Here is a 14,242-nt window from a genome sequence, read left to right on the forward strand (position 1 = left end):
CGTGATCGACTGACGGACGATCTTAAGGGTGGCCGTCTACGCCGAAAAATCCAACGTGCTGTCAAGTGACAACGGCATACCAATGTGTCGAAATGATCATACAACTAAGTCTAGAATTCGCTTCCACTGAACACAGCGCTGTATCTGATCTTTACAAGTCTAATCTTCCAGAACATTACGGTTAAAGAACCCATGCACCTGCCGCCCGGATTCCTTCCCAATCATCGGCTCAAGCTCCCTTTCCGTCAAGTTGGCCACCTCCCGCAGGTTCTCCGTCGCCAGCACGAGCCGCATGATGTTCTTGGGGTTGATCCCCGGCACGGCGCCCAGCATCTCCTGCGGCTCCAGGTTGAAAGCCTGGTCCTCGGCCTGCATATCCTTGTCGAGCCCGGCCCGCACCGCGGCGATGGGATCCGGCTCGTCCTCCTGCGCCTTGAGCGACTCGAAAATCTCGGCCGTCTGGTACGGCGAGGACGACCAGATTATGCGCAGCTTGGGGAACGCCAGCGTCAGCAGGACGAGCTTGGACTGCAGGTCCGACGAGGTGTTCGTCGGCGCGATGCTGTTGAGGCTGCCCGAGAGGTCGGCAAAGGGCTCCAGCGTGAAGGACTTGTTCTGGTCAAACTCGATGAGGAGCATGGCGCTCTTGTAGTGCTGGAACATTGTCTCGCACTGCGCGTAGAGGCGGCCGTCCTTGAAGGACGAGATGAGATCCGAGATGGATTTTCGCTCGACGCAGATGTTGGGCGAGAGGACGTAGTCGCCCACCGTGAGCATGCAGGGGACGATGATCATGGACCGCCCGTGCAGGAGCGACGGCAGCGAGGAGCGGAACTCGCGCACGTCGACGACGACACGGGGCGGCTGCGCCGTGGCGGCGAGACGTCCGCCGCCGGCGATCCTGGTGTTGATTGTGCGGAGGAAGGCCTCCTGCGGGTCTTCGGCGCCGTGGGGGTCGACCGTCATCACCAGGGACATGGACGCCCGCTCCTTGATGAGCTTCGTAAAGGCGTCCTTTTCGCGCCGCACGCTCGACAGGTATCGCTGCTCCTCGACAGACTCGCCGTAGTACATGAAGTATACCCGCACGTTTCTGTCGTTGTGGGACGACCGGTAGACCTCGACGCGGCGGATGAAGGCGGCGTCGGGCTCGTACATGATGATATACCGAGGCTTCACTTCTTCTAGTACGTGCTCGTCCTGGTCCCCATCGTACGCGTGGATGACGACCAGATCCTGCATCTCGTACAGTTGGAAAAAGTCCTCCATGTTTTCCAAGGGGTCGGTGACAATCTCCGGCTTTTGGTCCGCTTCCTCCTCTGTGATTTGCACCTCAGCCATGAGGTCTTCGACATCCGTGGGCTTTTCAAAGAATTGGAGGATGCTGCCGTTGTCGGCTCGCCCCTGGGCTGTTCCCGCCATGCCGCCGCCTCGCATGCGTCTGCGCTTGTTCGATGGTGCCTTGCCCCGAAGCCGCTGGCCGTTCCGATCAGTGGCGCCATTCAGAGCCTTTTGGTTTTCGGAAAATAATGTAGCGTTGACTTGGGCGAATTCCCGTTTCCATCGCAAATAGTTACGCAGTTTCCGCCTCATCATGAACGCTGCTGAGGCTGAGTCTTCGTCGTCGTCGTCTTTCTTCGGGTCCTTCTCGACCTTTGGCTTGAAATACATAGTTTGCAAATAGTCTCGGAGCTGTCTGCAGGTGTTTGTATCCCCACACATGATGAGAATGGTACCGTTGGAATCGTCGCGGGCCGGTGGGTCAAAGTGCATGCTGTTGTCAATCTCTGTCAAGACGTCCGCCAGCCAAGCCCATTTCGGCTGTTCTTCAAGAACAGGGCGAAGTGAATCAATGTTGGCGTCTGCTGTTGCAGCTTTCGCGCTGGCAGAGTAGACTCGGCGCCGCGCTGTCTCAAAGATTGTCTGCGCTGCGTCAAGGAACAACCAAGGAGACTGGTTCTGCCTCGTCGACCCCGGAGGCGGCGAATGTGCGGCATGGATGGTATCTAAATGCTGCAAGAATGAGACGGCGTCGAGAGAGAGAACAGACGAGAGCATGCCCCGAAGGACGCTCAAGTCATTGACGATCTGTCGAGTTTTCCAGCTAACTCTATGCCAGTTAGGGTCGAGCTGCCTTCTGATGATCACGTCAAAGTTCTTGTGTAAGGCGCTGTCGAGGTTCCAATCCTCCATCTCCAGGCCCGTGTTGCCTTTCTTCAGCTCATGGATGCTGACTTCAACACACTCCAAAATGGCGTTTTGAATGTCTCGCATGGGCTCGCTCATTGAGATATTCAACTCAATCACCTCTGCTGTCTTCTTGCCCTCCAAAGACTCTGCTACCGTAACGTGGAAGCGTGGCCATAATGACGCCTTTCTCAGAAAAAGGTTCCTCATCATGGTCGTCAATGGCGAGAAGCCGGTCGAGAATGGATCGGGATTATCGGCGAATGCTTTGAGAAAGCCGGCCTTGTTCTTTTGTCGATAGATGCGTAGAATGAAGGCCTCAAGCGACGTAGCCACGACGCGATCGGCGTGTAAAACAATGAGGCCGGTGACTTTCTCGGTGTCGAGCAAATTCGTCAGGAGGTCAACGACAAGGATGCGCGAGGTGATGCTGAATATACCACCACGGGTGTACATCTTTTCTCTTGCGCCGACACTGGTGAAGTCGGTGTTGACGACCGTGAGCCCCCTCGCGTTGGGCGACTGGCTGATTGCAGCATGCTCGGCCAGCGCTTCTCCAATCCAGTTGTTTTCGCGATCCTCGGCCCCAACGAGGATGATTAGGTTATTTCCTGCGGCATCATAAGAATGAAGCAGGTTTGTGACGAGCCTCATGAGCCCCAGCCCACAGGCGAGGACGACGAGCTCATCTTCATTCCGCAGCTCCTGGAACAGGCTCTGTTGGTATTCCTGGCAGGAGTGAGTTTGATGAAACACGCCGAAATTAAGATGATGAACTTACAAGGGGAAGAGAGAGCTTGACCGGCTGAGCGTTGGTTGACATGGTGCATCGTGGCTGGCCGTGGGCAGCACCAAGTGTGGTTGGAAGCTACCTCAAGACATTGGATCGATTATGACTGGATCCGGACTGAGGTCACCACTAAAGTTCCTGGCCACTGCCATACAGTTCCTCACACAGTACGTCAAGCCGCTCTGTACAGTAGTCAAATGTCGATTCTCACTGTACACTCTCGACATCCAACTTCATGCAAGACATTCAACTTTAAGAAAAAATATGGTTATTCGAACTTCGGTTACTGCTCTTTCCTTCGTACAAGGAGATCATATAGAAAATCCTTGTACTTCACTGGCTTCTCTCAGAAGTGGCCATCGTCAACCGAGTCTAAGAAACTACTGACGAAGACATGGTGCAAACGCTAACATGTAAGCTTGGAACGTACCAGCGAAGGTGTTAGTCCAGTCACTTACCAAAGGCACAGCCGGGACTACTCGAAGCAAGTGCCTCGAGAATGTTAGGTACGCGGAATTTCAACGCTGACCGATATTCTCAGTCTTCATACTCTATTGTGTTTTACTGGCATAACCCTCCTTCCCTGTTGGCTCCTAGAATCACCCCGTGATCACAGAAACAAGACATCTTGAGATCTTCAACAGCAATCCTGCTTAGCGCCAACACTGCATCGAATCGACAAGGCTCGGCAACGATCACTGGCAGATGCAACCGTGGGGTTATGGGGCATGGCGTGCTTGTCACTGGAAAGGCCGCCGTCTTCTGTCAAGATTTTGGTCCCATCCTCTTGCACGTTAGCGGCCCTCGTGATATGCACGTAATTCGCCAGTGACGCGCAGAGAGTCTGGCCAGCATCTGGCCAGCATCTTCCCATCCAGACACGCCAAGATCAATGGCTGCTGGAGGGGCCCGGCTACGCGCGGTACACGCAGAGAACCAATCGTACAACCAAAAAGACATACGTCTTCTGGTGTTTGCATAGGAGGCCTTCCAGGTAAGCGGGGATGTTGCTCGCGGGGTTGTGACTACCTCTACCCCTCTGCGGGCGGGACGACGTCATCGGCCGTCGCAACCTTCCACGTACCGCAGTGACCTGCCTCAACTCACATGTAAGCCACCAGTAAAGATAGTTTATAAACAGCCCATCGTCCTGCTCCAACTTATGTCTACTTTCTGTGCTCATCACACTATCGATCCAACTTACCCAAGACACTTGAACCAAACATATCAAACAATCAAACAACACTCAAAATGGCCGACAAGGTTAAGGAACTCGTGAACAACATCACCAAGGGTGACGTGAGTAGCATCTCCCCCTCATACACACCCACCGCAGCGAATCTGACGTCTTGTTTAGAACTCCGAGAAGGAGAAGGAGTTCAGCACTCAGCCCATCAAGGAGGGTGGTGTCGACCCCAAGTTTGCTGCTCACCAAGCACACCCCGGCCCTGCCGTCCCCAAGGACTTCAACGCCCAAGAGGAGGGAACTAAGGAGGAGCGCCGAGCCAAGGCGGAGGCTTTGAACAAATAAATTCACACGACGATCAGGCAGCATCAGATGTGATGCATGGCCTTGTATGACCAGTTACGAATTGTAGACTATGGGAAACGGCGATGGAAACGGATTAACAAGTACGGAGACTCGGGAATTGGTCGGTGGATAAAGTCACCTTAATACTACCAATAAATTCATGAATAAAATCCCACATAAGCTGACACCTGTGGTAGGGTCTGGGTTCCCTTGGCCATCAGAAATCACGCTGCTGTAAACAGTTTGAAACGCTGCGTGCAATACCTTTTTAAGAGATCCACATACAGTGTGGTCAGGACGGAACAGAGAGAGGAGGTTTTCCACTTTGGAAATCTGATAGAGATCAAAAGCATGCCTCTATCCCCATATTAGCCCATTCCCGTTGCCGGTGACTTCGGAAGTAGCGATGCGACCTTACAGCGTAGGTACGCTGCACGTTGCGCGTCCCACAATGACGACAGACTTCCTCTGTGTTCCACGTGGCGGTGCAAACATAGTGTGGCTGGTGCCTATGCTCAATACGCGGGAAGGACAGCCCGACAGCGAAGACCGGGGCCTGAGCAGATAGTCAGTCGCCCGAGCAGTGCCCGAAGGAGGGAAACATCCCAGCCAAAGTCCACTGAAACGAACGACTCAGCCACCAGCCCGCCGTGGCCCAGGGCCGGTTACGAGTCCCGACCAGCCAGCGCCCACTCGCCAACCTCCGCTGGGCTGCGTAAGGTAGGTACTGCGTAAGCCCAGTGTCTTTGGGCGGTCACTCTGTCCCAAAGTGAGTCCAACAATCGCCTGCCATTCAGTCAGGTCAGGTCCCAGGTTTGCCGATTATCCCATTCGCAAACTGCACGCACGCACACCACTTCATCTCACATACAACCACCCGGACCTCATCCTCACCCTCACCCGGCACAACCCTCTCCTCCCTTCAGCCTTTCCGCAAGCCCAATTACATGGTATTTCAGGGTTCCCCCGTTGAGTGATGCGAGTCCACATTTCATGAAACGCCCCCGGACCCGGAAGCTCTGGCATCTTTGACCACAAGCTTATCACTCTCCCACGCAGCTTGCTTTTTGTCGGACGCAGAGTGGCTGCCTCACATACCGCATTGCATAGCGAAGCATCGTCCCGATACTAGCTGTACCTTACCTGCTGTACTATACAGTGTACCTTTCCTTGCTGCCTCCAACACCGACAAGCGACGGCACTTGGTTGACTTCTCTCGGGGTCCTTGTCGTCCTTGCTACCTTACCTTACCTACTGAAAGCGATCAACTCACGGAGCGCCATCCCGAAAGAGGAGGTGTCTGTTTGCCCAGCACATTCACCAACTACTAAGCGCCACTTTCCACCACCTACACACGCGTACAGCCCAAACCACCACGACCAAAGGTGGCTGCTGCCTCTGCTGCCGCGGCTCCTGCAAGCACACGACCCATACAACCACTCCACCTCGTCCCAATTCCAATTCCACCTTGATTCAACTACATACGAACAACGACACCTCACCCAACCGATCCCACCGAACATCCTCCCCTCCCCTCTCCTCCGCCGACCCCTCCTCCTCTTTCCGCCGCCACCATGCCGTCGATTTTGAGCGACGATGACAAGGAGACGGTCAAGCGCTTCGTCCCCAAGCAAACCAACAAGATCCAAGCTGTAGCTGTTGCCAGGCTATACGTTGCCTACCCCAACCCCGCAAGATGGACAAACACGGGAATCCAGGGCGCCATCGTCCTGTCAAATGATCTCGTCGGCAATACGTACTGGCTCAAGATGGTGGATATTTCAGTGAGTGACTGCGCTCACGGCGCCTCGTGCAATTTTGGCTAACATATTCACAGTCTGGAAACCGCGGTGTCATCTGGGACCAGGAGATATTCGACACGTGGAGCTACAATCAAGATCGCACGTATTTCCACAGCTTTGAGATTGAAGAATGCCTTGCCGGCCTTTCCTTCACCGACGAGAAGGAAGCCAAGCAGTTCAAGAAGAAAATGGACGATAGAGAGAAGAACGCAAGCAGAGCTACAAGATCGACACCATTCGGAGGAGCCTCCCAGGCTGCCGCACATAAACATGGTCTACTTGGAGGTCTCTTTGGCGGCCGACATGCCGCAGCGCCTACCCCTCCCGACTCCCCGCGCTCGAACTTGCCACATGGCCGTATGCCTTCCCTGAATGGCGGCCACAAATCTTCAGAATTCGCTGTCCTTGATGCCTTCGACCCTCAATGGCGGGAGAATTTCGGCCAAGATCTCCGAGATAAGGGACTGACGGATGAGTTTATCAAGGAGAACCAAGAGTTCATTGTCGAGTTCTTGAAGGAGGAGCAAGAGAAGCTAATGGCTGGCGCTCGGAGTCATGCTCCTCCTCCCCCTCCTCCGCCAGCACCGCATACAAATAGCCTTGAACTTCGAAACGGAAGAGCGCCCCCTCCACCGCCTCCTCCAGGAGGAAGTCATTCAGACGGCCCACGCTTACCACCGCCTCCGCCCGCACCCAGACGCGGCGCGGCGCCTGCACCCCCGCCTGCTAGGAGATCTGGAAAAGCAGATACGCCTGCTGTCAACAGAGAACCGACACCCCCGAGCGAGCCTCCAGCGCCAGAAGCATCGAGGAGTCGATTCGCAGTACCGCCTCCCCTACCAGATGCCGGCAAACTCGCACATGCTTTGGGGGGTTCAGTCAACGCCATTCGTGGCGGGCCAGCAAACCCTGGGCCACCGCCTCCACCGCGACCACCCAAAACGCCAATGCAGGAGGAAGAAAGGCCTGCTGGACACAAGTTTGGTGTACCACCTGCATTTGCCGGGGCCAGGCAGGGCCCGCCACCTCCGAGTCGAGGACCTGTCCCGCCGCCGCCGCCCCCACGTTCGGACGGCCCGCCACTCCCTCCGAAAGCTCCGGCGTCAGAGGCACCGCCGTTGCCACCCCCATCTTCACGACCGGTGCCGCCACCCCCGGCGCTTGGCAGTCCGCCGCTGCCTCCTCCTCCACCACCGTTGCCATCATCAAGTGCTCCTCCGCCACCACCTCTGCCCACCTCACCGCCGCCTCTCCCAACATCGAATGCCCCCCCGCCGCCGCCCTTGCCGTCGTCCAATGCCCCTCCGGCACCTCCTCTGCCTCCGTTAAACAATGCGCCGCCTGCGCCTCCTCCGCCGCCTCCCGGAGCAGGAGCACCTCCCCCGCCGCCGCCACCTCCACCACCGGGAGGCTTGGGCGGACCTCCCCCACCACCCCCTATGCCCAACCGAGACTCTGGGTACTCCTCTGGCGTTCCTGTTCCTCAACCGGATTCTTCGCGCTCAGCCGTTTTGGGAGATATTCAGAAGGCTGGTGGTATCAGGGCTTTGAAGAAGGTAGACCGGAGTCAGATCCGCGACAGAAGCAGTGCCACAGTTGGTGGCGGCAGTGACAGTGGTCCCCATGGAAGCGGCTTGCCTCCGGCCGGCGTAGCACCTGGTGGTGGTGGTGATATGGCCAACGCTCTGGCCGCTGCCCTCCAGAAGAGAAAGGAGAAAGTTAGCAGAAGTGGTAAGTAAAGCTCAGCACGTTTTGATATTGTACTGTTACTAATGCGCCATTAGATGATGAGAGAAGCGACAACGACGACTGGTAAGCGACGCTCTAGTCGAGCTCGAGGGACGTGTATGAAGGACAGCCTTCGGGTCATCGGATTGGGATCGCAAGTTGTGGCCTAGGCTTCTCGGGCGGTTAGAAGCAGCATTACATCGTATTCGATTCTTGGCTATCCAAAGCGACAGCTGCACAAATAGGGATTAGGCGGGAGGGTACGGTCAAAAAGCATCACAGTTCTTTGGTTGGTCAACCTCAGGGTTCCCAAAGAGATGCTCAGCACATCCGCATCTGGAGAACGGCAGTTGGGTAGAAAGAGGACAATATTGCTTTTGCAGCAAGCCCGCTGACCGCATGTAAGAAATTGGACGAAAACAAGATTCAAATGCGTTGCCCGGGCTCCTCGTTCTGGTGACATGTCACGTAATAGATGAAATATTATTGGCGAGCATGATATGATGAACATTTAGCAAGCGGCGCAAGCCACTGAGCAAAATGGATTTAATTACTCAAGCGCAAGTAAAGAGGTAAGATCTATCGTTCTGATGATTCGACAGGCCATGACGTCTCTCCCACCATGGCCCGTCCAACGCACCACCCTTGACACCTTGACTGTCGCGGAACCCTACAGCCGAGAACATAATATTCAACGGCTGTGGGGTTTGAGAGAGAAGACAGCGTTCCCACCTCTCGCCATCTAGCTGTAGAGGAAAGACGGATAAGAAAGAAAAGCGGGAAGGTTTCGGGGTTCTAGACACTCTGGTATGTTGTTGGGAGTGTTGGAAGACGAGAGATGACATCGTTTAAATGTCATCAATGTCAACCTCCTTCTTGCCGGCACCACCAGCGCCCTCGTCCTCGCTCTCCTCCGAGTCGCGGTCGTCGTCAAACTCAAAGTTGCAGTCGCCGTCGCCGTCGGCGCCGTAGGTATCCGTCTCGTTGATCTTGGCGGACTCGGGAAGCTCGCCGTAGGCCTTGAGGGAGCGGGCCTCGTCGGCGGTGTACTTGAGGATGACGTCGCCCTTGTCGTCCTGGTACTCGCGCAGGGAGAGGAGGATGATGTCACCCTGGTTGATCCAGACCTTCTTGCGGAGCTTGCCGCGGATGTTGGCGAGGCGCTTGACGCCATCGAAGCACTGGGCTTCGAGGCGGCCGTTGCCGAGCATCTTTACGACTTGGGCGTATTCTGTGGGAGAGAGAGAGAAAAGTTAGTTGCGATACGCTTTGCGGTTTGATTTGGTTTTGTTTGATCCGGAGCAATACGAAGTGGCGGTGGGAACGCGTCTAATGTTTTTTTTTTTTTTCTCGGGTTGGGAATAGGTGGTGAACTAACCTTGGCCATCCTCCTTGAAGGTGAGCTCACGCTTCTCGTGGTCAGACTCGTTCTTTCCACGTCTGCGGTTCTTTCCTCCCTGTTTTGGTTGTTAGTCTTCATGATCGACCATCTTCTTTCCCATCGCCAGTGAGCATCATCAACAACATCATCATCATCGCCAATGTGCGTCGTGTGTGTCGAGCAATAGCAAGGAGGGGGCGGGGTTGTTGGCGGGGCGCGCGACTAAGCAGGGGGAGGGGTGGTTTTGTCGCCGAGAGGGAAATTGTCTTTTTTTTTCTTTTCCTCTCTTCCTCCTTTGGTACTTGGGACCTGGAAATGGGGGGCGTAATAACTTACTTTTCCCTTGTTCTTGGGCATCTTGACTACTCGTGAGAATTCCGGTTCTCAGCGGTATAGGTAGGATGTGAAGGGGGTGGGTTGGTTGGAAGGGGGAGAGAGAGCGAGATGTTCGAGAGGAAGTGCGAAAGTGGGCGGTGGGCTTTATTGTGTGCGTTTGGAAAGCGCCCCCGTAACAAAAAATGGTGGTGCTTTTTGGGCTTTGGGCTCTGAGGTGTGGCTGTGGCGGGTTGCTTTTTTGTGCAGGTGCGTGTGCAGGGCAGTGAAGTGAGCTAATGGAACAGGGGGTCCTGTCGCTGGGGGACTGGCGGCTAGTGGCTACTGCTCTCTGTTCGGGTGTCTGTGGTGTGTGAGCCCAGGTGGGTTCCTTTCAAGTGGGAAGGGGCGAATGATGTTGAAACGGACTGGCTCGGTTTTTTTTTTTCTCATTCTCTGCTGCAGTGCAGATGAGTCAAGTGGGGTGGCATCTTTATGTGAGTTGGTCACCGTCACCAAATGGAGAAAGGTGCGCTGTGGCTCACGTTCACTTGGGCGTCACTGTGTGTCATTCACCAATCTCCATCAGTCCATTGAATCTGCATGAGCCACAGCCGATGTACCATTTGTAGCACCAGTGATCCACCCTATGATGGTCTAAGCTTTCCTCGACTTACCTAAGCCATTTTGGGAGAGCTTCACCTGCATCACTTTCTTCGACAGTCGGAGCTTGTCTGCAGATTGCAGATCGCAAATTCGCGCCTCGTCGCCATTTGAAGTCTAGAGACCGGCCTCTATGACATCCACCTGACCTTTCGATTGTATCATTCAATACCATCGGCGGAGCTGACTGACGAGTTATGAGTACCCGAGGACCACCCCCGGCCACAATCATGCGATGATGCCGATACGATTTCACCATGTCACCAGCACGATGCGAAGACTGCCTCTTGGGAAACCCATGGTGACACAGGCCGCTTGGTTCTCTTCCTCCAAACGACGACTTGGCGTTTCCGCACTGAAGCAAAGATGGACAGAAGAAAGGCGTCGCCAAGAAAGAGAAAGCAGGGATTATTGGGCAGAAGAACGTAGCAGAGAGCGCCAGGAGAAGTTGGACAAGATTAAACGGAGGCTTCGTGGCGAAGACTTGAAGGCCTCCCAGGAAGACGCTTCAAAGCTCCCGTCAGTTCGACAGACCAAGCCACCCCCACACCCGGTTAACTTCAAGAAGCTACCAGTGGAACATCGCTTCAAAAGAATATTCCTCGACCTGGATATTGGGCTGGCCGCCTTGGACTACCGAATGGTCCACCTCCCCGGCGAATTGAAAAAATTGTTCGAGCAGTTGAAGATACAAATATCTCCGCGGCATGTCATGAGAAACTGGGACAGGGAGTACTTTGTCGAGACGATGAACGAGCATCCCTACACGGTCCTATACAGGCATAAGTACGAGCAGATGAAGGAGAACACGCCGCTCTGGGTTTGGCTTTACGGAGTCACCCAGAATGGGGGCCCACTCGTTGTTAATACCGCCAGAAGGACCATGAGGCGCGAGCTCCACGCCGCCCTGGAAGCCAGAGGCTACGATCCCGAGGGGCGACTGCTCAGGCCCAAGAGGAACCGCACAGGGAAAGGCACTTCCTTAGAGGGCAACTTAATGGGCACGATAGCCCTCACCGCCAGGCTCCCCGCCGACGTGGTAAAGAGGCTTTCCCAGGCCGATCTGCGGGCGGCGATGGACGTGGCCGTGGACCGGCTGATTGAACTCAAGGACGCCGAGCAGAACCCGGAGCGGTGGCAACACGAGTACGACAGGAAACTGGAGGAGAGAGCACGCGAAGAGATTGAGCGAGAGGATGAAGCAAAGCGCCGGAAAGAGGAGGCGGAAGCAGAAAAGAAGCGGCGAGAGGATGAGTGGCTGGAGAAGGAGTTCCACAAGGAGGCGGTATGGCGGGAGAGAAGACTGAAACAGGAGGAAGAACGATCGCGGATCATTGAGGAGAAGAAACGCAGGCGGGAGGAGCGGAGGCTCAAGGCCGCCGAAGAGAAGCGCCGGAAAGAAGCAGAGAGGCCTCTGAATTCGGGCCAGCTCTGGGCGTGATGAGGAATATTGGAGATGACGGAGAGATGGATATGGGCCTATTGTTGAGAGACGGCGAGGGCAACTTTCATGATGACGGCCTCGGCTGGAGTCTGTGTAATATACATCTACAAATGATACCCCCAGATAGAAGCCATGACTTTTTACAGACAGGGAAAGGTTCCTTTACTGCCTTTGATGCTGATATCTCACGGGACATAGCGGCGGTGCATACATCACGTTTCTTAACTTGGGAGAAAGAATGTATGTCGGTGGGAATCTCAGAAACCATCACTACAGTTTAGCTATAAATATCAAAAGCGACAATAGTCTACAAAACGTCTCTTTAAAATATCTAGCGAACAATAAGACGAAATACTCAAATCATCAATCCTAAAGACTTACATTGGGAACGAGAACTGAGGTGAAGCACGGGGCAGGTACGTACCTGGCCACCTCAACTCCTTTCCTGCCTACCTACCATACCTACCTTACTTGCTTAGGTGCCCCGTGTAAAGGGCAGTTGCAGAGTTGTTGGCGACGAATCACATCGCTAGCGCAGAGCTGCCAGCCGAGACGTCTGGAGTTGCCAACCTGGTAATTAACTGTGACTGGCGTGTGTACCTCTCTCGATCCAGCATATGTGTCTCGCATACACAAGCATCGCTGGCAACAATCTCCTGCTCACCCACCTGGCCGCCTCCATATCGAACTCGTGGCGATAACCTGCCCTTGGAACCAAGACGAAAGACCTACGGAATCGGCGACCGACCCTGCGCAATTGATCCCACCTTCCCCCCTTTGGCCGGAGACGGGAAACACCAGCAACCTTGCAATTACGTACCACGCTTCGAAAACCGGGAGGAAGTCTCAACACCAGCAGACACAGTTCACGATGCTCGTCTCATTGACCGTCGGCAAGGTCGACGCCGGCGTCACGGTGCTTCTGACGCCGGATAAGCGTCTGGTACGTTATGCCCGATGCACTCTGCAATCTTGGCGATGAACTGGGGGCGGTTTCTGAGGGAATCCATATGGTCGAAAGGCCCGGCGCCCTATCCCCCGCCCTGGCTTCCATTTCCGCTCATCAAGGTCATCGTCGCCTAGTCATGAGACCCGATACTGACTTCAAGCTCCCAGATCGAGTTCCCGTCTATCCTTCTCCCTCCCAACATCTCCTCCGGCAGCATCGTCGACATCACCGTCGCCCGCAACCTAGGCTCAGAGGCCAAGACCGAACATGCCTTCCGCGAGCTCCAGGACCGCATCTACTCGTCCTTTGGCGCCAGCTCGCCCACGACACCCGTCTTGCGCTGCCGCAACGCGACCCAGACCTCTGTCGTCCTCGAATGGGACCCCATCGAGCTCGCCACCGCCGATATTCTCTCCCTCTCCCTCCACCGTAACGGCCAAAAGGCTGGCAACATCCCCCGGCCTCTGCAGATGCACAGCACAAAGATTAGCGGTCTTGCCGTCGATACAGACTACACCTTCCACCTCGTCCTGCGCACCACCGCCGGCACCCTCAGCTCCGAAAAGGTCACCGTGCGCACCCATAAGATGACGGATCTCAGCGGCATCACCATCACCACGGGCATCATGCCCCCTGCCACCAGGGAGGCGCTGTCCGCGGCGGTCGACCGTATTGGCGCCAAGATTGTCGACAGCGTCCGTATCGACACGACGCACTTTGTCACAACCGAAGGCCGCGGCCTGGCATGGGAGAAGGCTGTTGAGACCAACATTCCCGTCGTGCGCCCCGAGTGGGTTGAGGCATGCGAGAAGAACGGACGCATCCTGGGTGTGACAAAGTTCTACCTCGACGCCCTCAGACCCGGACCCTCGAGCGACGAACTCCAGCAGACACCTCAGCCGCAGCAGACGCCACCGACGCAGAAGGAGCTGCCGACACCCCCGGCCGCCAGCACGCCCGAGGGCAACGGGGACGCGGCGGCGGCCCCGTCGTCGTCCGCCAAGTCGCCTGAAGCCGAGAACCCCCTCAGCAAGGCGGAGGAAGAGCCTGCTTCCGGCGACGAAGAGAAAGAGGCGGAGCAGAAGCGGATTGTGGACCAAGAGGAGCAAAAGGTGCGGCTGGAGGACAAGGACGAGCAGAACCTCGCGCACCGGCCAAAGGAGGAGTCGGACGACGACAGCGAGGACGGCAAGGGAGACGAGGACAATCCGACAAAGGGGGAGAAGCCGGGCGTCTCTCCTGACGGGGCATCTTTCCAGGATGTAGCCTTGTGAGGTGGAGCTTCCACGTCTGAGGTTGTGGTTACAGGGTGAGGCGATGGGAGGTGATTCGGAGATTGTTCTTTCACAGCACGGAGTTACCCAGAGATGTTGTCGTGTCTCGTGTGCAACTAGCCGCTTCTTCACGACTTTTATAGAATCAGTTATCATGGATTGATGACGATGCTAAATCTGC

The 14,242-nt window shown here is 55.6% G+C and overlaps 6 protein-coding genes across 6 annotated transcripts; 4 read left to right on the plus strand and 2 right to left on the minus strand.

Moving 5' to 3' along the window:
- Positions 1 to 159: 159 nt before the first annotated feature.
- On the minus strand, positions 160 to 3,010 carry BDZ83DRAFT_564657 (DNA repair protein; the record flags this gene model as incomplete). Its single annotated transcript, XM_060503664.1, has 2 exons — positions 160 to 2,916; positions 2,969 to 3,010. 2 exons carry the CDS (start codon positions 3,008 to 3,010, stop codon positions 160 to 162), a joined length of 2,799 nt encoding a protein of 932 aa, XP_060371649.1.
- A 1,218-nt stretch (positions 3,011 to 4,228) lies between these two features.
- Positions 4,229 to 4,508, plus strand: BDZ83DRAFT_746523 (uncharacterized protein; the record flags this gene model as incomplete). The annotated part of the gene is made up of 2 exons (XM_060513283.1): positions 4,229 to 4,276; positions 4,335 to 4,508. The coding sequence occupies 2 exons, from the start codon at positions 4,229 to 4,231 to the stop codon at positions 4,506 to 4,508; spliced, it is 222 nt and encodes a 73-aa protein (XP_060371650.1).
- Positions 4,509 to 6,082: 1,574 nt separating this feature from the next.
- Positions 6,083 to 8,126, plus strand: BDZ83DRAFT_564542 (uncharacterized protein; the record flags this gene model as incomplete). Its single annotated transcript, XM_060503652.1, has 3 exons — positions 6,083 to 6,292; positions 6,346 to 8,041; positions 8,095 to 8,126. 3 exons carry the CDS (start codon positions 6,083 to 6,085, stop codon positions 8,124 to 8,126), a joined length of 1,938 nt encoding a protein of 645 aa, XP_060371651.1.
- A 411-nt stretch (positions 8,127 to 8,537) lies between these two features.
- On the minus strand, positions 8,538 to 10,214 carry BDZ83DRAFT_598039 (uncharacterized protein). Its single transcript, XM_060506932.1, has 3 exons — positions 9,756 to 10,214; positions 9,417 to 9,495; positions 8,538 to 9,269 (listed from the first exon to the last, which is right to left on the minus strand). Exons 1-3 carry the CDS (start codon positions 9,774 to 9,776, stop codon positions 8,887 to 8,889), a joined length of 483 nt encoding a protein of 160 aa, XP_060371652.1. The 5' UTR covers positions 9,777 to 10,214; the 3' UTR covers positions 8,538 to 8,886.
- Positions 10,215 to 10,402: 188 nt separating this feature from the next.
- BDZ83DRAFT_165067 (uncharacterized protein) lies at positions 10,403 to 12,068 on the plus strand. Its single transcript, XM_060501420.1, has one exon. The coding sequence runs from the start codon at positions 10,630 to 10,632 to the stop codon at positions 11,833 to 11,835; it is 1,206 nt and encodes a 401-aa protein (XP_060371653.1). The 5' UTR covers positions 10,403 to 10,629; the 3' UTR covers positions 11,836 to 12,068.
- A 641-nt stretch (positions 12,069 to 12,709) lies between these two features.
- BDZ83DRAFT_746527 (BRCA1 C terminus domain-containing protein) lies at positions 12,710 to 14,061 on the plus strand (the record flags this gene model as incomplete). Its single annotated transcript, XM_060513284.1, has 2 exons — positions 12,710 to 12,781; positions 12,955 to 14,061. The coding sequence occupies 2 exons, from the start codon at positions 12,710 to 12,712 to the stop codon at positions 14,059 to 14,061; spliced, it is 1,179 nt and encodes a 392-aa protein (XP_060371654.1).
- Between the last annotated feature and the right edge of the window lie 181 nt (positions 14,062 to 14,242).

The sequence above is a fragment of the Colletotrichum acutatum genome, assembly GCF_030867785.1.
Source record: "Colletotrichum acutatum strain CBS 112980 chromosome Unknown BDZ83scaffold_2, whole genome shotgun sequence".
Classification (NCBI taxonomy): domain Eukaryota; kingdom Fungi; phylum Ascomycota; class Sordariomycetes; order Glomerellales; family Glomerellaceae; genus Colletotrichum; species Colletotrichum acutatum.